At 41.8% G+C, this 20,990-nt stretch overlaps 1 protein-coding gene across 6 annotated transcripts in view; it reads right to left on the bottom strand.

The window, feature by feature from the left end:
• TMEM45A (transmembrane protein 45A) overlaps positions 1-20,990 on the bottom strand; it is a 118,868-nt gene that overhangs the window by 3,325 nt on the left and 94,553 nt on the right. For 3 of the 6 annotated variants that reach the window (XM_084875518.1, XM_084875516.1, XM_084875515.1), the window contains exons 3-7: positions 19,702-19,896; positions 17,977-18,189; positions 16,496-16,680; positions 5,974-6,119; positions 2,295-2,795 (exon numbers count right to left, since the gene is read on the bottom strand). In XM_084875518.1, coding sequence (XP_084731644.1) covers positions 2,645-2,795; positions 5,974-6,119; positions 16,496-16,680; positions 17,977-18,189; positions 19,702-19,891 — 885 coding nt within the window. In that variant the 5' untranslated portion in view covers positions 19,892-19,896 and the 3' untranslated portion in view covers positions 2,295-2,644. Of the gene's footprint in view, positions 1-2,294; positions 2,796-5,973; positions 6,120-16,495; positions 16,681-17,976; positions 18,190-19,701; positions 19,897-20,990 lie in introns of those variants that run through there. The other 3 variants (XM_084875519.1, XM_084875520.1, XM_084875517.1) reach the window with 2 other exon arrangements.

Genomic DNA, 20,990 nt, shown 5'->3' with positions numbered 1-20,990 from the left:
AACTTCCTAATATCATGTAAAGATTAATAACCTTGTTACCAAAAATAACAAGGTCATTTGGTAACCTTGTTATTTTTGGTAAAAAATAAATGGAGTCTCATCCCCAATCCCCATTGCCTACTTCCCCATGCCTATAATTCCTACTTTCCCATGTAATCTTTGTCCTAACCAATATGAACAGCTGGCTTATAGGAGATTGGAGAGCAGATTTTTTGTGGATGACCTGCTGCTCTCCCATACTGCCAGCATCCTATCTAATAAAAGAGAAACATGCAAATTGACCATACCTCTGCTACACCCACAAGCCATGCCCACCAGCCAATCATGAGTGAGTATGCAAATTAACCCAACCAAGATGGTGGTGGCACGGAGCTGGAGCAAGCAGGAGGCTTGGGTTTCCCCTGGCAATGGAGGAAGCCAAGCTTCCCTCACCCTGGCCTGCCCTGGCCTCTGCTCAAGGCTACAAAGTTTCAATTATAGAAGATAAATAAATCCCAGATACATGCTTCCAGCTTATGCTTGGGTCACCGGGAGGGGGGAAGGGAGAGAGGGGAGCATGGCTGGCCTGCAAACTACCACAGGCCCCACACCCCAAGAAAACCCCATCCTGATTCAGGACACCCTTCAGGGCAAACCAGCTCCCACCTGTGCAGGCCTCTATCCTATCTAATAAAAGAGTAATATGCAGATTGACCACCACTCCAACACACAAGATTGCTGCCCCCATGTGGTCAAAGATGGATGCTCCCATATGGACAAAAGATGGCAACCACAAGATGGCCAGCAGGGGAGGGCAGTTGGGAGGAACCAGGTCTGCAAGGGAGGGCAGTTGAAAGGGACCAGGCCTGAAAGGGAGGGAGTTGGGGTGATCAACCCTGCAGGGGAGGGCAGTTAGGGGTAACCAAGCTGGCAGAGGAGGGAAGTTGGGGGCAACTGGGCCTGCAGGGGAGGGCAGTTGGAGGGGGGAACCAGACCAGGAAGGGAAAGCAGTTAGGGGCAATGAGGCTGGCAGGGGAGGACAGTTAGGGGTGACTGGGTCGGCAGAGAAGGGCAGTTGGGGAGAACCAGGCCTGCAGGGGTGGGCAGTTAGGGACAATCAAGCTGGCAGGGGAGTGATCAGGTTGGAAGGCAGAAGCAGTTAGGGACAATCAGGAAGGCAGGCAGGCACGCAGTTGGGAGCCAGCAGTCCTAGATTGTGAGAGGTATGTCCGACTGCCTATTTAGGCCCAATCCTACTAGACAGTCAGACATCCCTCGAGGGGTCCCAGATTGGAGAGGTTGCAGATTGGGCTGAGGGACACACACCCTTGTGCATGAATTTTATGCGCAAAATTGGGATAAATGCTCATATATGATTCAACCCTGTCTGTGCTTACTTGGCTCAAGTAGTGACAAGCAGCCCAAAACCATCAGTTGTCCAGTTTCAAAAATGGGCAATATTTCTTAACCCATAGAGAATGGCTTTTGAAATAGCTCTGTGCAACAGGTGTGTTTAAATATGACACTTAGCCCAGCTGGCATAGATCCATGGTTGAGCATCAATCCATGAATCAGGGAGTTCCTAGTTCAATTCCCAGGGAACATGCCCAGGTTGTGGGCTCAATCCTCAATAGGGGGCATGCAGGAGGCAGCCAATTGATGTTTCTCTATCATTGATGTTTCTCTGTATCCCTCTCCCCCTCTCTAAAATCAATAAAAACATATTTTTAAAAATAAATATGAAATTTAGTAAAACATGTAATAAGATTTCCAAACAGAAAGGTTTCTCCTGTGAGCTGTCATAATCAAGACGGCGGGCATGGGACTGGATGAAGCAATCTTTGAACCATTTGTCTTGGAAAACTGGGAAGTACAGCTTCATTTTTCAGAGACTTGGATGGGGTTGGGGGAGGGCTGAGGGAGGGAGAGAGCTGGGGTCCCATAACTCCATTTTGCTGCCATGGTAATCTTTGTGCTATGTCAAACATACAATGTCCTGAAAATCCATCACCTTTCACCAAGTCATAAGCTATTCCACAGTCAAACCCTGACAATGAGGCTTTCAAAGAGCCTATGATTATGAGACTGAATTAGCCTATGTGACCTCACTAAAAGTCAGTACGGTACTGACTCTTCATGATATTTTTTAAGCTATTGCTTAAGTTTATATCAAAATGACAGAACATGAGCTCCCAGTCTTATATGTTCAAGAGATATGAGAACAAAACTGATAAGCATATAAAACATGATTTCCGAACAAATGAAGCCTGAATTCAAATAACTCTGAAACAGATCTATTAAAACAGATTGTTTATTGAGCACCTACTATATGTTTGACAGTGTGCCAGGAACTGTGAGAAAAACATGAAAAAGTATTTCCATCAAGGCAACACAATCTAACAGCTAAAACTAACATGAGCTAAGCACAAACATCACACAAGATCACAGTTGTTCAAATGTTTCATAGAGACTAAAGTGATGTAAAACTCATGAAGGGGATAAGCTAAGGCTAGGATAATCACAGTAGTTTTTGTAGAAGAGATTGGCATTTAATTTGATATGCCAGGTAGAGGGAACTACAAGGTCAAAAGGTTAAAGGGAGGGGAGACAGAGGTTGAAAATAAACATGGCATTCCTAGAGAACGGTAAGCGGATATGAAAATGATTAAGGGTCTGAAGGTTTCTGAAACAGGAAAAGACAGTAGTCTTCTTTTGGCTCTGAAAGGGAGCTGACATGCAGCAGAGAGGGTCCCTGAATGTTGGCATTGGTCTTGGAGGCTGCCCAGCCCCTAAGGAGATGAGGCCCAGATGTCAGCCTAGAACAACAGAGGAAAAGCCAAGTTTCACTCAATAGCAGAGCTAGCCTTACCAACCAGCTCAGGCACAAACTTTGGGGGAATGGAACAGGACTCATAGAAATTAGTCAATGGGAAGATAAAATTTCCCAGCACCCAAAGCACTTAAAGAGGCAACTATGAATCAAAGTGGGCTGACCCAAAGCCTAGCAGAGACATCTGGGAGACCTTTTCTTAATGGTTTTTTTACTCAGAGAACCAATGGTTTCCTTACTTCAGAAACTCAAAGAAGCATAGAGCAGGAGAGGTGATGAGGTGGGGGAGGGGGGTAACTGAGAAGGAGGGTGAGGGACAAGTCTAAAGAGAGGAGTAAAAAGCTAGAAGTCTGAGAGTAGAAATATAGGAGGCAGAGGTTGAGACCCCACTAGGCCAAAAGCAGCTGCTGAATTTTAAAAATCTAGGGAACCTGATAGATGTGTACTGTCCAATATGGTGGCCACTATGAATGTGGATATTTAAATTAATTAAAATTAATGTGACACTAGGAACATGTCAACATGCTCAAAAATCACATGTAGCTCATGGCTACCATAATGAAGGCTGCAGATAAAGAACATTTCAATCAAAGGATTACGCATTGCTGGCTGCATACCTAGTAGCTAGGATCAGCCAGGCCACTTGTGGTTTGGTATAAGCTACCTTGGAGAGAGGACCCATGTTCACCCCTTCCTGGTCCTACTCATCCTTCAAACTGCAGCTTAATTCTCAATTGTGAGGAGGCCTCCTCTGAGTTCCAATCGTGCTTTCTTCTACTATTTCCACTTATTGCACTGTACTTAAATTGTCTGTCTCTCCCCACAGGGTCTACACTTACGAATTTTTTATACAGGAGAACAGGAATAAGAATTAGCAAAAAGAACAAGAACAATAAGAATAACTTTCATTGAGCTCTTATTATGTTCTGAGCAGTTTAAATGCATGATCTTATTTAAGTACTACTTTTATCCCCATTTTGCAAATAAAAAAACTGAGACTTATTATAGCTAATCTGCCCAAAGTCAGACAGGTGATAACAACAGTACTAGGAATATGTGTTCTTATCAATCTGCTCTATTGCTCCTCACCCATCATAAAATATTGTATCAGGGTTCTTGTAAAAACATGCACAGAATCTTACTTTTAGAAATATATGCTAATAAAAGGGTAATATGCTAATTAGAGCAGATGTCTTCCAAACATCCTTCCAGAGAAAGCCACCCTGGTTGCGAAGGCCAAAAGCAGATAGCCATGGTGGCGGCTGTGAGGGCTCAAGGCAACCAGCCACAGCAGTGACTGCAAGGGCTGTGGGCTCAGCCAGCCGTGAGACCCCCGGTGGCTGTAAGGCCTGGGGCTCAGGCAGCCATGGGCTTAGGCAGCCATGAACTCTGGCAGCTGCGAGGCCTGGGGCTCAGACCTTACAGCCACAGTGCCCCAGCTGGCAGGCAGCAGCAGCAAGGAGGTGATGGGGGTCATGCCTTCCCCTGGTTGGCTGGTTGCCTCTGCAGAGGGAGGTCAGACTGGGGCTTAGGCCCACTCCCCAAGCCTTCAAAGTAGGACATCCCTTGAGGGCTCCTGGACTGTGAGAGGGGGTAGGCCAGACTGAGGGGCCTCCCCAATGCATGAATTTTCATCCCCTGGGACTCAAATCTACACTAATAAAAGAGTAAGATGCAAACTGACGGTGCCTTCGCAACGCCCACCAGCCAATCAGGAGTGAGTATGCAAATTAACCCAACAAATATGGCGGGTTAATTTGAATACACAGGCACTGAGCAGTGTGGGGGAGGGCAGGACATTTGTGTTGTCACCATGGCAACAATGCAGGCATTCCATACCGCCCCAGCCACTCTGGGCCTCTGAGCAACCTGGGAAAGCAAAAAGGCGTCTCTGGGCAGGAGCAAAAAGGTGGATCTGACCAGAGTGAAGGCAGTGCTGGCAGCCAGAGGAAGGAAGGCCCATTCTTACATGAATCTTCATGCATCAGGCCTCTAGTATTAGAATAGGTGTCAAATTAATCAGGTACTCAAATTTAATGGGAGACAAACATGTTGGTCAAAATATAACACCAGCCCTGGCCAGTGTGTGTTATTGGTTGGCCATTCTCCAGTACACCAAAGGATTTCCATTTCAATTCCCAGTCACAGGCACGTAACAAGTTATAGGCTCAATCTCCAGAAGGGGGCTCAGGAGGCAGCCAATCAATGTTTCACTTTCTCCTTCTCTCTCTGAAAATCAACAAACTATTCATTAAAAAAAAAAAAAAAAAAAAGACCCAGCCAGTGTGGATCAGTGGTTGAGTGCTGACCTATGAACTCTGTCAGGGCACATGCCTGGGTTGTGGGCTTGATTCCCAATAGGAAGTGTGCAGGAGGCAGCCCATTGATGCTTCTCTCTCATCATTGATGTTTCTATCTCTCCTCCCTTCCTCTCTGAAATCAATAAATATATATATTTTTCCCCTCTGAAAAAAAATATATAATATATACACATATATAATATATATTATATATAATATATATTATATATACTATATACTATATATATATATATATATATATATATATATATATATATATATATATATATTAATTGACACCAAGCTTGGGAAATACTATAATTCAGGGGTCTTCAAACTACGGCCCGCAGGCCACATGCGGCCCGCAGAGGAGTCTGATCCGGCCCGCCAGGTTTTTTGGGCAGTGAGCGCAGCCGAGGTGTTACAGTAGGAATTAGTAGTTCATATAGTCCGGCCCTCCAGCTCTCTGAGGGACCGTGATCTGGCCCCCACTTTAAAAAGTTTGAGGATCCCTGCTATAATTGATATACACCTGGGCAAATGGAGGGCTCAGTCACTGCAGGTGTGGGAAGGGCCATTTATAAGAGAAAAGAGCATATGCAAATGCATGGAGGCACAGAAGAGTGTGTTGAAGGGTGAGTCATAGCTCAGAGGCACAGCAGACACCGCTGAGCTATTCTAACTTTAAACCAGCATTTATTCTTTCTATTGGAAATTCCCATGTTTGCAGATAGTTTTCTATATGACACTGTCTGGTGGAATGCTAAGGAATAAAATCCCCTATAATTTTAAGTTCATACTATCAAGTCTTGTTGATCATATATCAAGGAATAGAACTTCCATGAACAAAAATTACTAACTTACCAGATGACAAAAGCATAAAGTGCACCAATGATGATAAAGGTGAACGCATAATGCCAACAGAAGCATATGGTGAGAAACATAATGTTGTCATGATCCAGTAGATCCCATGCAGGACCCCCGCTGGGGGGATAAAGGACAAAACCAATCTGCAATTTAAAACAAAAACACACATTAAAATAATCAGCCACATTTCAACATGCTTGGTCCCAAGAGGAATGGTAATCAAGACAACTTCCCATTATCTGAAATATACAGAGAAGACATCAGGTTTTATTGTCTGTTTTAGTAATATAGACAGTACTAGTAGGTCATATTTTGGGGGGGGAAATGTAAGGAAATTTAAAGATCAGTTTTAAGATATGCATAGTAATCACCTCTGAGGATTGGTGGACATTCAGAGAATGTGCTAGGTTTCTAAATTGTGCAGTTTCACTTGATTACTTCAAAATTAGAATACAGAAAGGTTTTAAAATAAATCAATGCCCACAGCTAACACTATGTTTATGATGAAAGGCTGAAAGCTTTTCCCCTAAGATTAAGACAAGATGTCTGATTTCACCCCTTCTGTTCAACATTATACTAGAAATTCTATCAGAACAATTAAGCAAGAAAAATAAATAAACAGCATGTAGATTGCAAAGGGAGAAGTAAATTTATTTATATTCACAGATGACATATATAAATATTAAAAACTCTAAAGAATCCACACCAAGGAAAACCGTTAGAGCTACAAAATTAATTCAGCATACTTGCAAGTTTACAAAATCAACATACAAAAGTCAGATGTATTTTCCATATGCAATGAGCAATCCAAATTAAATGGGGGCGGGGTGGGGAGGAATTCCACCCACTTTCAATAGCATTGAAAAGAATAAAATAGAGAGGATCCAAGATGGCTGCACAGGTAAACACCTAACCGCAGCTGCACACAACAATTTCAATGGAATACAACTAAAATATAAAATGGACATTGCCCAGAGCTACAGGTAGTCGACTGACTGAAAATTCTACAACAAGGAGGAAAGAGAAAACCAAAAGGAAAATCAGAGGAGCTGAAAGCCTAAGGTACGGAGACATGCTCTGCGCTCGAGTGCACAGAAAGGACAGAGCCGGAGAGGAGGAGAAGGCTGGGTGCCTGCCTGGAGTTCCCTAGCAGGAAGGAAATACAAGCCCCGGACTGGGCTGAACCCCAGAACCGGCAGCGCTGAACCTCAGTTCTAGGCCAGACCCTGGGGACCCAGGCTCAAGCAGAGGGTGACGGGGCTGTGAGGCAGAATCCCAGGGGAGCGGCAAAAAGCGGAGCCCCCGGAGTCGCGCACATTGCGCGCAAAGAAAGGAATGTTGACTCTGATGCTAGATTGCCCTGGCGGGAAGGAAACAAGAGCTCCGGCCGTGCTGGGCCCCAGTTCTGACTGCTCTGAACCCCAGTTCTAGGCCAGACCCTGGGGACCCAGGCTCAAACAGAGGGAGACGGGGCTGTGAGGCGGAGTCCCAGGGGAGCGGCGAAAAGCGAGTCCCCGGAGTCATGCACATTGCGCGCAGAGGACAGTCTGTTCACTCTGATGCTAGACTCCCCTAGCGGGAAGGAGAAAAAAGCTCCAGACTGGGAGGAACTCGATGAGGAGCAGGAGCCTCTTCCGGACACCAGCCAGCCAGGAGCCAGCAAGGAGCCGGGCAACGGGGTCCCCGGGGAGGGGGGTGCTGCTGGGCCCTTGACCGCTGATCGCAGGCCACGGAGACGAGGCCGGGGGCTGCTTCCTGGGTGGTGCCGACCCTGGCAACAGGCTGAAGCCGTGCAGGAGCCCACGGAGAACAAAGGGGCGCAGCAGGCCAGCCTGCTGAGTTTCCAGGACGAGGAGGAAGAAACCGAAGAAGTTTTCAATGTGAAGAAATCAAGTTATAGCAAAAGATAGTAAAATTACTTAAGAAAGAATACAAAGAAGATCTTGAAAAATCGAAGACTAAGACAGAACTCAACTCAGAAGCCAACATTGCAACATAAATGCATTTAAAAAAAAAAAAAAAGGACAGAATGTTGGAGCGGTGGCGGCCAGGCCCAGAGTGGCCAGGCCCAAGGCAGTGGCAGCCAGGCCCGGAGCAGCAGCAGCCAGGCCCCAGAGAAGCAGCAGCCAGAACCAGAGCAGCAGCAGCCAAGCCCGGAGCAGCCAGACCTGGGGCAGTGGCAGTCAGGCCTTGGGTGGAGGCGGCCAAGCCCAGGGTGGCCAGGCCCGGAGCACCCAGGCTTGAAGTGGCCGGGCCCGGAGCAGCCAGGCCAGAGCAGCCAGGCTCGGAGCAGCAACAGCCAGGCCGGGAGCATCCAGGCCCGGAGCGGCCGGGCCCAGAGTAGCCGGGTCGGGAGCAGCCAGGCCCAGAGCAGCAGCATCCAGGCCCCGGTGCAGCAGCAGCCAGGCTGGGAGCAGCAGTGGCCAGACCCAGAGCAGCTGGTTGTGGAGGCCAGGCCCGGAGCATGCAGTCCAGGAACAGCTCGCTCCTCGCCTGCCCATGCCCCAGGGCTGCCTCTCAGACATGGCTGGAAACTTTTGTGGGAACTTGAGGGTCTGCTGAATCAAGTGATGAAGGCTTAGATCTGGAAGTGTTGAGTTAGTATAGCGCTGGGTTGTTGATCTGTGAGTGCCTTGTGTGGGGTCTGGATGAGGTTGGTTGATCTATTTGGAAATGTCTTTTGTGTGAAGTGAATCCTTGGGCATGTGGAAGTATTATTGATTTGGAAAATGCTAAGTAACTGATTTACTATCTGAAAAATTTAAAGTTCTGAAAGTTTAAGGTCTCTTGCCAAAAAAGAGGTTTTAAAGCTAACACCTTAATTTTAATGGAAAAAGGGGAGGACAAGCCCTTCCCACCCAGAACAGGTAATCCAATTCCAGCCAGCAGCTATCTTTAAACAATGTGTTCATTTACATTTGAATGGCTACACCTTTTGATAGCCTAAGGGCAACTTTACATGTAAACAAGTTTGCTTCTCAATTCCCAGGGCAGAAAAAACAAGGTTTAAAATTATTAGATTTTAAAATTTATTCTTAGAAGTGTAAAAGTTTATTAATTAAACAACAACAACAACAACAACAAAAGGAGATTGAAAAACCTGATGAACAATATTAGCTGTTGATTGTAGTAGAGTCAGAGATACGGGAGGGGAGTGGACTGACAATTCTCGGGGCGGGGTGGGGGGGGGGGTAGGGAAGTGGTGGATTCGGGAAGAGACTGAACATAAACTGTGCACCTATGGATGAAGACAATGTGGGGTGGGGAGGGGGCGGAGGGTGGGGTGGGAACCTGGTGGAGGGGGGAAGAAATGAGGAACCTTTGTAATAATATGAACAATAAAGATTGATTAAAAAAAGAAAAGAATAAAATATAAAAGTAAATTTAATAAAAGTGGTTCAAAACTTAGACTGAAAACTATAAAACATTGAAAGAAATCAAAGAAGATCTAAATAAATGGGAATACATCTCATATTCATGGACTGGAAGATTTAACATTGTTAAAATGGCAATAATACACAAAGAGAACCTCAATAGCCTTTTTTTTTTTTTTGCAGAAATAGAAAGCTGATCCTAAAACTCATATGGAATTGCACAGGACCAAGAATAGTTAAAACAATTCGGGCACGGGGAGGGGGGGGGGGGGGCCAGTTGTAAGACTTATGCTTACTGATTTCAAAATGTATTACTTCTGGACTCTCAATTCTGTTCCAGTGGTCTGTAGTTTGCCAGTACCAATCATGTTCTGTTTATTATAGCTTTACTAGAAGCCTGATGCAAGAAGAGTCGTGCAAGAATAGGCCTTCCTTCCCCTGGCTGCCAGCACTGGCTTCCCTCTGGCACCCAGGACCTGGGCTGCTTTGTTCTGGCTGCCACCACCACCCACCAGGACCCAGGTTGCTTTGGGGACCCGGGCTGCTTCACATCAGCCACTGTCGCCACCCACTGGAGGCGTGCTCCGAACCATGGCCACTGGTGTGTGTCTGCTGGGGTGGGGGCTGCACACAGTTCCCTCCCCCTCATCTGTGCACACAGCTCCTCATGAGCAGTTGTGATGCAGCCTCCTCCTGAGCCAGTTGTGATGCCCAGCTAATTTGCATATTACCTGTTTATATATATATATACACTGAGTGGCCAGTATATTATGATCTCAGAACACATAATAATCTGGCCACCCAGTGTATGCCCTATATAATAAAAGGCTAATATGCAAATTGTCCCCTCGACCAGGAGTTTGACCAGCAGGCAGGCTGGCCAACCACCCATGTTCCCTCCCGCTGGCCAGACTGGCCAGACCACACCCATGCACAGATTCATGCACTGGGCCTCTAATATATATATATTGAGTGGCCAGATTATTATGCGTTCAGAGCTCATAATAATCTGGCCACTCAGTGTAGATAGATAGTATAGTTTGAAGTCAGGGAGTATGATGCCTCTAGCTTTGTTCTTTTTTTTCCCAGGATTGCTTTGGCTTTTAGGGGTTTTTAGTGGTTCCATAAAAATCTAATGATTTTTGTTATATTTCTTTAAAAAATGACATTGGACCCAGCTAGTATGCATCAGTGTTTGAGCATCAAACTATGAACAAGAGGTCACAATTCAATTTTTGGTCAGGGCCCATGCCTGGGTTGTGGGCTAGATCCCCAGTAGGGATTATGTAGGAGGCAGCCCATCTATGATTCTCTCTCATCATTGATGTTTCTATCTCTCTCCTCCTCTTCCTTTCTCTCTGAAATCAATATATATATATTTTTATAATCACAAATGACATAGATTTATGTCAAAAATATATTTTAATAACATTGGGATTTTTATGGAAATTACATTAAATCTATATATTGCTTTGGGTAATATGGCCATTATAACTGTTGATTCTTAACAATCCATGAACACAGAATATTTTCCTACTTCATTGTGTCTTTTTCAATCTCTTTGAATAATGCTTTGTCATTTTCAAAATATAAATCCTTCACATCCTTTGTTAAGTTTCTTTCTTTGTACTTTATTTTTTCTGATGCAATTGCAAAAGGAATTAGGTTTTTGTTTTGTTTTGTTTTTTCCCAGAAATTTTCTGAAAAATTGATAGTATGCAGGAAGCAGTGGACTTGTACACTGATTTTGTATCCTGCAACTTTACTGTATTTGCTTATTGTTTCTAGTAGATTTTTGGTGGAGACTTTAAGATTTTCCATATGCAGAATCATGTCATCTACAAAATGTGACACTTTTATTTCTTCCTTCCCTATTTGGGTGCCTTTCATTTCTTTTTCTTGACTGATCTGGCTAGGACTTCCAGCACTGTGTTGAGTAAGAGTGGGCATCCTTGTCGTGTTCCTGATCTTAGGGGGAAAACTTTTAGTTTTTCACCACTGAGTATGATATTGGCTGAGTGTTTGTCACATGTGGCCTTTATTATGTTGAGGTACTTTCAGTCTATACCCATTTTATTGAGTGTTTTAATCATAAATGGATGTTGTATTTTGCCAAATGCTTTTACCTCAGCTACTGATAAGATCTCATATGATTTATATCCTTGGTTAATGCGGTATAGTGCATTGATTAATTCGTGTATGTTGAACCATCCTTGTGCCCCTGGAATGAACCCCACTTGATTGTGATGTATTATTTTTAATGTATTATTGTATTTGACTTGTTAGTATTTTGTTTAGGATTTTTGCATCTGTATTCATTAGAGATATCAGTCTGTTATCTTTGCCAGGTTTTGGTGTCAGAGTTTATGTTAGCCTCATATGTGTTCGAAAGTATTGACTCTTCTTCAGTTTTTTAAAAATGTTTGAGAAAAAAAATAATAAAAACATTTGAGAAGGACAGGTGACAAACCTTTGAATGTTTGGTAGAATTCACTAGTAAAGAAAGACATCTGGTCCTGGACTTTTATTTTTGGAGAGCATTTATTGTTGCTTTTAAGGGAAAGCCTTTTTTTTTTTTTTTTTTTTTTTTTTTTTTAATAATCCTCACCTAAGAATATGTTTCTATTGATTTTAAAAAGAGAGGAAGAAGGATATATATATAGGCCTTCTGTACATACCCCGACCGGAAGTCAAACCCACAACCTGACCAGGCATCAAACCCATGACCTTTCCCTGTATGGAATGTCCCTCCAACCAAATGAGCCACAGCACCAGGGCCTTTTGAGAAGGATTTTTATGGTTGTTTCTATTTTCTTACTATTGATATGTCTATTTATATTTTTCAATTCATGATTCAGTCTAGGAAGATTATATATTTCTAGGAATTTACCCATTTCTTTTAGGTTATTGAATTTGGTGGCATATAATCTTTCATAGTATTCTAGTATGGTCATTTGTATATCTGTGATGTCTGTGATGATTTCTCCTCTGTCATTTTTTTTAATTTTGTTTATATGAGTCTTATGGTCCCAAGACTATAGATTTGTATTTTCTTTAATCTATCTGTACACTGTTTATGCACTAGTTTAAACATACATGGAGAAGTAGCAAGTGAAAAAATATAGTAGAAAGCAAATCATTATGTAATATTAGTTTAAGAGACAATTTGGTCATAAGCATTCATACATCACACATTGCAACAGAACATGGAAATATAATAAATTCACCTAATTCTCCAGACCTTTTTTTCCACTTTCTGAGAAATCTAATGGTGGGGAGAGTTAGTATGGCTAAACCTTCATTTCCTGCCACTGTGTGTTTGTATTGGTGTTAAATATTCATTTTTCTTTAAGGTTTCACATGTTATTTAGTCTGGCCACCAGAAAAAAAGAAACTAGTTTAGACATACTGATAGGTAGAAAATATTTTAAATAATCCAGATTTATGCCCAAAGTCCTCAAGCTCATAGCTCTTCCTCAGAAAAGTTTTGGGAGAAATGAGAAAGCATTTTTTTCTGCCAAAAGATACAACATTAAACCAATAATCTCTCAGTTGTGACAGCCCACACCTTCCTCCCTAAGATTAATTACTAATTATTAATTATTAATTATAATGGAACACTAATTAGTTTAATTAATTCTGCTTTTATCTTTATTATTATTTTCTTCATCTCTCTATGAGTTCCCCCTTTTGGTCTTACTTTCTAACGTTTTTTTATTTGAACACTTAATTCTTTAACAAACTTGAAGTAGTCAAAGGACAGAATACACTTTCTTTTCAAATACATGGAACATTTGACACCGGGCTATGTCCTAAAGGAAGTCTCAACACATTTCAAAGAGAGCACATTCTCTGACCCAAAGTAATTAAACTGGAAAGAAATAATAAGAAGAAGAAAAGTATTTTTGGAAACTTAATACCACATTCCTAAATAACTCATATATTAAGAAGAAAGCACATGGAAAATGCAACATTCAAAATTGCCCAAGAATGAAAACTATCACACATCAAATCTTAAGAGAGGTAGCTATGGTAGTGTGTAGAGGAAAATCTATAACCTTAAGTGGTTTTTTTAAAATATATTTTATTGATTTTTTTACAGAGAGGAAGGGAGAGAGATAGAGAGCTAGAAACATCAATGAGAGAGAAACATCAACCAGCTGCACACCCCCCACCAGGAATGTGCCCGGAACCAAGGTATATGCCCTTGACCGGAATCGAACCTGGGATCCCTCAGTCTGCAGACCGACATTCTATCCACTGAGCCAAATCGGTTTCGGTAAGTGTTTCTGTTTGTTTGTTTGTTTGTTTGTTTGTTTGTTTGTTTTAAGAACAAGAATGGCTGCAAATAAATAAGCATTCATCTAAAAAATACTTAGAAAAAGAGAGAAGCAGAATGCAGTCTAATAACATCAAAGCAAAAACTCAAAGATAAGGAGAAATTGACAAGCCCAGAAATATCTGTCAAAGATATTAATGGGGTAAAGGTATTGAGAAGTATATATTGGTATTTACAAAATAATCATGGGGATATAAAATACAGCATTGGTAATGTAGTCAATAATATTATAACTAGGAATTATGCCACATGGGTACTGGAAATACCAGGAGGATCACTTTGTAAAGCACATGATTGTCTAACTACTGTGCTGTGTGCCTGAAGTCAATACAAAATAACACTGAATGTCAACTCTAATTGAAAAAAAAAATTTATGGAATATAGCAGGTATTAACAACACAAAGAGTTCCAAAGCCTGGCTTCATCCCTCACCTTAAGAGGAATCCTTAGTTTAGTTAGGTTTAGTTTAGTTTAGTTTAGTTTAGTTTAGTTTAGTTTAGTTTAGTTTAGTTTAGTTTACTTTAGTTTAGTTTACTTTAGTTTAGTTCCCCTGGAACCAAATCACAGCCATCACTGTGTGCTATAGGCCTGCAGCCCAGCACTTCCCCTGCTGGGCAGTTCTGTTCTGTGTCTGGTCCACAAGGGAGCTTGCTCTGTTTTTGTCCATACTATTCAATTGCAGCTAGGTATTTTTTTATTTTTTTTTACTTTATTATTTTTTGTTTGTATTTTCTTCTTTTAACTTACTTTTTATGTTATAAGTAGTTTTGATATTGCATCTGTCATTGCTATTTATTTGGAACAGAGAAGATACACTGACGTATAAACTCACCGTGTCATCTTGACCAGAAGTTATATCTTTAAACCTTTTTTTTAGTCCTGGCTGGTTTGGCTCAGCCTGCGTACCAAAGGGTTCTGGGTTTGATTCTGGCCAAGGGCATGTACTAAGGCAACCAATCGATGTTTCTCTTTCTCTCTCTCTCTCCCTTCCACTCTCTCTAAAAACCAATGGAAAAATATCCTCAGATGAGGATTAAAAATTTGTTTTAGTTTATTTTTATTTGTAAATAGGTAATAATATATGCATATGGTACAACAGTCCATCCAGGAGATTTAAAATGCTTAAAAACGTTTTATATTCCATTCTATTTAGATTCCCAACAGATGATACATAATCTTAAAAACAAACAAACTTCTGTATATAAGCTTGTTAAATTACCAATTATCAATTTTATCACATTATAGGACATTGGTTGCTTTTCCAATATAGTTCTTTCTTCGAAATAACATTTAAATGTAGCCTCTCTTTACTAACTCCTACTCAAACAGCCTTTCTACCCACTCCTCCCCCCATATGCTTAAATATCACATCTTTCCTACTCCCCGTTTTGAAAAGGATGTTCCACTCCCCTTGCCTGAGGTGTCTTTTTCTCATTCCTTGTGGGAAATTCAAGTTCCTGAAATAACCTCAGGGTCCCAAGTCCCTGCTTTTTGGTGACTAAAAAATCACTTCTAAGAAGTCTTTCCTAATTAAACCACATTTACCTTCCATTTCAGACTTCCTTCACATCACTATATACCCTGTTTTCCCGAAAATAAGACAGTGTCTTATATTAATTTTTTCTCCCAAAGTTGCGCTAGGTCTTATTTTCAGGGGATGTCTTATCTTTCCATGTGCTAGGTCTTATTTTCGGAGGATGTCTTATTTTCAGGGAAACACAGTAGATACTGGGTTGTGATTTCTCATTCTCTATAAAATACATGATCACTGATTGGAGTACAATTTTTCGGCCACACATCAAGGTCAGGGCTTTGACAGAGTAAAATGGAAAGAACCTGAGATTTGGCGTCAGACACCCACATTCAGATCCCCGTTTCACTATTTTGTGATCCTGGGAAAGTAACTTGGTCTCTTTGAGCCTCCCTTATCAGATTACATGGGAATGGTAATACCTCACGTACAAGTCGTTGTAAGGACATAATGAAGCAATGTGTGTGGAAGTCCTGTACAGTGGCTGGCCCTTAGTTGTTTCTCAATAAATCATTGCTTCATGCCTTTCATATTTTTCTGGAGCTTACCACCCATCAGGCTGTAAGTTGATTTAGCATCAAGGAATTGCTTCCAACTAAAAGCACCAGCTCACATACTCAGGTGTGTGATGAAGACGGACGCCCCTCCCCCCCACACCCCCCTGCTCTCTTCCCCCACTGCTCTGTCTTCGCTCCCACCAGGGCTGCTCTTGGAGGCCCACCTTTTTTTTCTTCTTTTTTTTCAAAATATATTTTATTGATTTTTTACAGAGAGGAAGAGGGAGGGATATAGAGTTAGAAACATCGATGAGAGAATCATTGATCAACTGCCTCTTGCACACCCCCTATTAGGTACATGCCCTTGACCGGAATCGAACCCGGGACCTTTCAGTCCGCAGGCCGACGCTCTATCCACTGAGCCAAACCTGTTTCGCTGGAGGCCCACATTCCCACGCCAGCAGCACACAGGAGGAAGTCTCTGAGCTCTAGAGTAGGGGTGTCGAACTCAATCAGAGAAGGGGCCAAAATCTAAAATCCAGCCTAAATCGCGGGCCGAATGGTTTACTGAACAGTCATACACTGACAATGTCATAAACTGACAGCGGAGTGCAGTGATGACAGCGCGGTGCGGGCCGCATTGCAAGGCCTGGCGGGCTGGATTTGGCCCGCGGGCCGTGTGTTTGACACATGTGCTCTAGAGCGACATGCCCCACCAAACAAAGAGAGGAGGTCCTAAGCGGAGACACGGGTACATGAACTGGAGGCTCCGACTCACCTGCCAGAACCAGCTCCCCTGCAGCAGAATGAAGCTCGTGCGGAGAAGCTCCACAGTCAGGTTGGCGCGTAAGAAGAGCTCCATGAAGGCAGCCAGGCCCGCCAGAAAGATGACCAAGACCAACAGCTGGTGCACGAAGACGTCTAGTATTTCCCGGCCGTGGGTGTGGTTGTAGAAAATAAAAGCTGATAGAGAGGTGGGAGATCGTTTGTCTTTTTTTAATGAAACCAGTTTCTCTCTCCCCTCTCCCCCACCACAGAATTTTACACGTGCACACATCTGTTCCAAATATCAGGTGCCCACTGCTTCCCAGCTTCCCATAGTAATGCCATTTTAGGAGTCATTGCTACCTCTTCAGAACGGAATTTTTTCAACTTTAACACTCCTTTCCCCTCCCCAGCCTTTATTCTCTCCTCTAACACAGAATGACGTTTTTAACTAACTATATCTCAAAGCATCTTCAATGCAGGAGGAAAAATAATACCCAAGCTGAGTCTGGGGAGCAGAAATCAGGGTGAGAGCACAGATGAATGAGAGAAAGCCTTAAGGAATTCGCTCTATTGGAGGAAGCAGATGCAAACATGAATCACTAGGTGCTCTGGAAGCGCCCAAGAATTAGTAGCTAATTACATTGTTTAATCCCATGGAAAGATTAGTCTCATCATCTTTTTTCCATTTTGATGAAGAAGGAAAAATGTTTCTTAAAAATATCGTCACACCCTGAGGCAGTAAGACACAGGTTGTTGGTGCCCACCTTTTACCCAGCCCTTGTTCTCAAAGGGGGGTTGACCGAAGTTGTTATCTTCACGTGTAGCAGGCAAGGTGGGGAGTTGGGAAATGACTGCCTCCTGATACTATGGGGCTTTTGTAGTTCCACAATCAAGTCATTCTTTACAAATAACAATAAATGAAAACAAATCACTAACCACTTGTTTTCAGTGTTTCCCCATACAGTAACAGGGCGACCAACAGAACAAAAAATGTTGTTCTTCATTCATCTATCAAAAACAGGAACTTATCTTTTCATATGACTGAGTTTTTTGGACCCTACTTATCATGTAATGGTGGACTGTTCCTATTTCAATATTAAAAAGGCTAGTTAGTAGGTGGTGGACGCTACCCTGTTGTGTCTCCTCATTTTAGGATATTCATGTTTCTCTATGTTGAGGTCAATTTCACCTTTAAAAGCCAAAATAATGATAGTCTCCAGGATAACCTAGAGATAACTATGGCAGGTGGTTCTTGGTGTGAAATGTGTGGATAAAGCATTTTGAATGATTGTGCTTGTTCAGCTTTACTAAATGAGTCAGTAGGGAGGGAGAATCTTTGACATCCCACCTAGGGCATCCAATAGTTTCACCATGGCCCAAATCGGTACTCCCTGGACCAAGGCTGCACCAAGACACTAAAGGAATGTTATTATAAAGGGCTAGTAAAATATCCAAAAATAGTTAAAGGTATAGGAAAATACTCATACTTACCCTCCACAAATAAGGCATTGGACATCATTAACTTGCTCAAAGAGCTAGGAAGTGAGCGGATGGTGGCACACAGGATGCTCATCACACCCAACAGCCCAAAGAAGAAATACATGGTGGTGTGATGCCAGCCCAGGAGCTGGACCCACCGGCCTTCTTTGTAGTTATACAAGGACAAGTGGGGCCCTCCAACAATGAACTGCTCCCCAAGCATACCTGGAGAACAAATTAAAATTTTAGTCCGTCTCTTCATCATGTGACTGAGAAAGCAGGAGGATTAGCCCAGTGCTTAGTCCAAGCTAGTGTTCTTTTAAATGACATTAATTCCTATTTCTGGGCTGTTGCCTAACAGCTGAACACGGGTGGTTTAGGCTTGTTTCAAAGGTTCGAATATTGGTTTGGATAATCACTTTTAACTAAAGATAGTCAATTCAGTCAAACAGCTGTTTCAGACCTTTAATGCTAAAGATCTTAGTTCTACTTAGTTTCATGATCAGCTCCACTGATGACTTTAGTCCCTACATTAATCTAATGACTAAATGAGTCCTGAATAATTGGGATTCGATTGTAAGATCAATCCCACAGAGGGGACTGATTGCTTCCTTCTTACCTGCTGTATCTCTGGGTAGCTGCCACGAAGTAGGGAGTTGTGCCTGGTTTATAGCATAAAAATGCTAGAGCTCAGCTTTCCCCCAGTTAAGGATAACCGAGAAAGCACAGTCAGACATGGCCTGTGGTCAGGTCAGCTACACAAACAGTTGCACTTTCTTAAAAATGTTGTTTTATTGCTTAATCTATAGAATTGGATGTGGAAATTTCTCTCTTGGGAAATGGTTGCTCTGGAATTTGATGGCCATCGCAAAGAGTGGTGGCCATGAATTAAGCATGAAGAAAACTAAAGGAATATTAGGAGGTTTTGCCCTTCATAAAGGAGAAACTGAAGTAAAATTCTAACAACACAGAACATTTTCACAGAATCATATAGTCAATGGAAAGGCCTTAGAAGTCGTCATACCTAGCCTTCATCTCCAATTTAGAAATCACACAGAGCCCTAACCTGTTTGGCTCGGTGGATAGAGCGTCGGCCTGCGGACTGAAAGGTCCCAGGTTCGATTCCGGTCAAGGGCATGTACCTTGGTTGCAGGCACATCCCTCAGTGGGAGGTGTGTAGGAGGCAGCTGATCGATGTTTCTCTCCCATCAACGTTTCTAACTCTCTATCCCTCTCCCTTTCTCTCTATAAAAAAAAATCAATAAAATATATTTTAGAAATCACACAGAAAGAATGAATGCGTAAGGCAAGGCTTCTTCAGCCTATTCCTTTGTACATACTATTAAAAATAATTATTACTGAAGCTCTCTCATGATCCCTTGATTATTTTGAGGTCATTTTGAAAAATGCTTTCTGATGAAGCTTACTCTTTCAGGCATCAGAATACTTGGTATAAAATTATTTCAGAGGCTCCAGCTAATTCTATAAAGGAAATTTACCCTGAGTGGGCAGGTAAGTTAATTACCATGACTAACTTACTAAGGAATACACTTTTGTAATATGAAGTATCACCTTCTAACAATTATATAAGATAGAAATTAAAATTAGAATATATGTCCAGAGGTATCTTAAAGTAAAAATTCACTGTTAGCAATTTCTCGACATAATATTAAATCTTCTCTTTGCATGTGAAAATAGCCAAAAGGAGAAAACAGAATACTGAAATAGTCCACTCACCAATTACAGCCATGCCGATTATGATGATTCCCTCCACAATATCTATTCGATAGAATACTGCTTTGGAGCCAAAATAGGAAGTCCGCTTGTGTTTTCTGCAGACATACTTCAGAATGCACTTCAGAGTCCACCAAATACCCATGATGATGAAGAAGGTTCCGGGGAGGGCATGACCCTTGAAACTCCCCATGATTACTGAGATAAGAACATACAGAAGATGAAAACCTTTTATTTCCAGAACTTAGCCAAACATCGCTAATTCCTTATCTTCTGATAATTATGGATACACCATTGATTCCAAGGAAATGATATTACTGTCAACAGTAGCAAATCCGCTGAAATATCAATAATACCAGTGAGAAGAAAATTTCTCAGTCTTTGAATACTTACCTTGTTCTAGGCCTTTTGCCAGGTGTTTTACATGAGATCTCTAGCCTAGTACTTACAATATACCTATGAATGAGAGATTATCCGTGCCACACATTTATATATATATTTTTTAATCCAAAGAACATATAAACTTTTTATACCCAATAAACTATAATTTTTACTGCCTGCACTTACTCACCATAATTTGGATTTTTTTTTTTTGGGGGGGGGGGCATGGTTTTTATTATTTTCTAATGGGTACTGTCCTGTGATGCTTCTAAGCCGATTCATGGATATATTGAAAGTCTTCTTCACCCAAATACTTCAACTTATGGGTATCCCTAATGTTTATTTTTCTTTATGTACTTACATACACTATGCATTATGAAAAATAAAATTAATGATATGTATATTATTAAAAATAAAATTTCTTTAACTTTAAAAAAAAATTGGATACAGGTTTAGCGAAGTTAAAGACTTACCCAAGTCTCACAACTATTACGCAAAAATTTTGTGTTTTTTAATAGGAAGCCCAAAAGGATTTCTTAAGTATATGTGAAGGAATGTAATATGAAAGATTTTTTTTAATGTTTAAATTAATATCTTTAAAACTTGAAATGATATAGGTATACCTACAATTTTTTAAAAATATATTTTATTGATTTTTTTTTTACAGAGAGGAAAAGAGAGTTAGAAACATTGATCAGCTGCCTCCTGCATACATCCTACTGGGGATGTGCCCGCAACCAAGGTACATGCCCTTGACTGGAATCGAACCTGGGACCTTTCAGTCCCCAGGCCAATGCTCTCTATCCACTGAGCCAAACTGGTTTTGGCCCTACAAATTTTTAAAGTGGGTAACTTCAAAGTATCAAGAATCAAATGTGTGGAAGAGACCATCAGTGTGCATCAAACATCTG

This window comes from Pipistrellus hanaki (assembly GCF_964339955.1).
Source record: "Pipistrellus hanaki genome assembly, chromosome: 2".
Classification (NCBI taxonomy): domain Eukaryota; kingdom Metazoa; phylum Chordata; class Mammalia; order Chiroptera; family Vespertilionidae; genus Pipistrellus; species Pipistrellus hanaki.
Note: the sequence above shows the minus strand (reverse complement) of the source record. Positions and strands in the feature narration are given on the sequence as shown.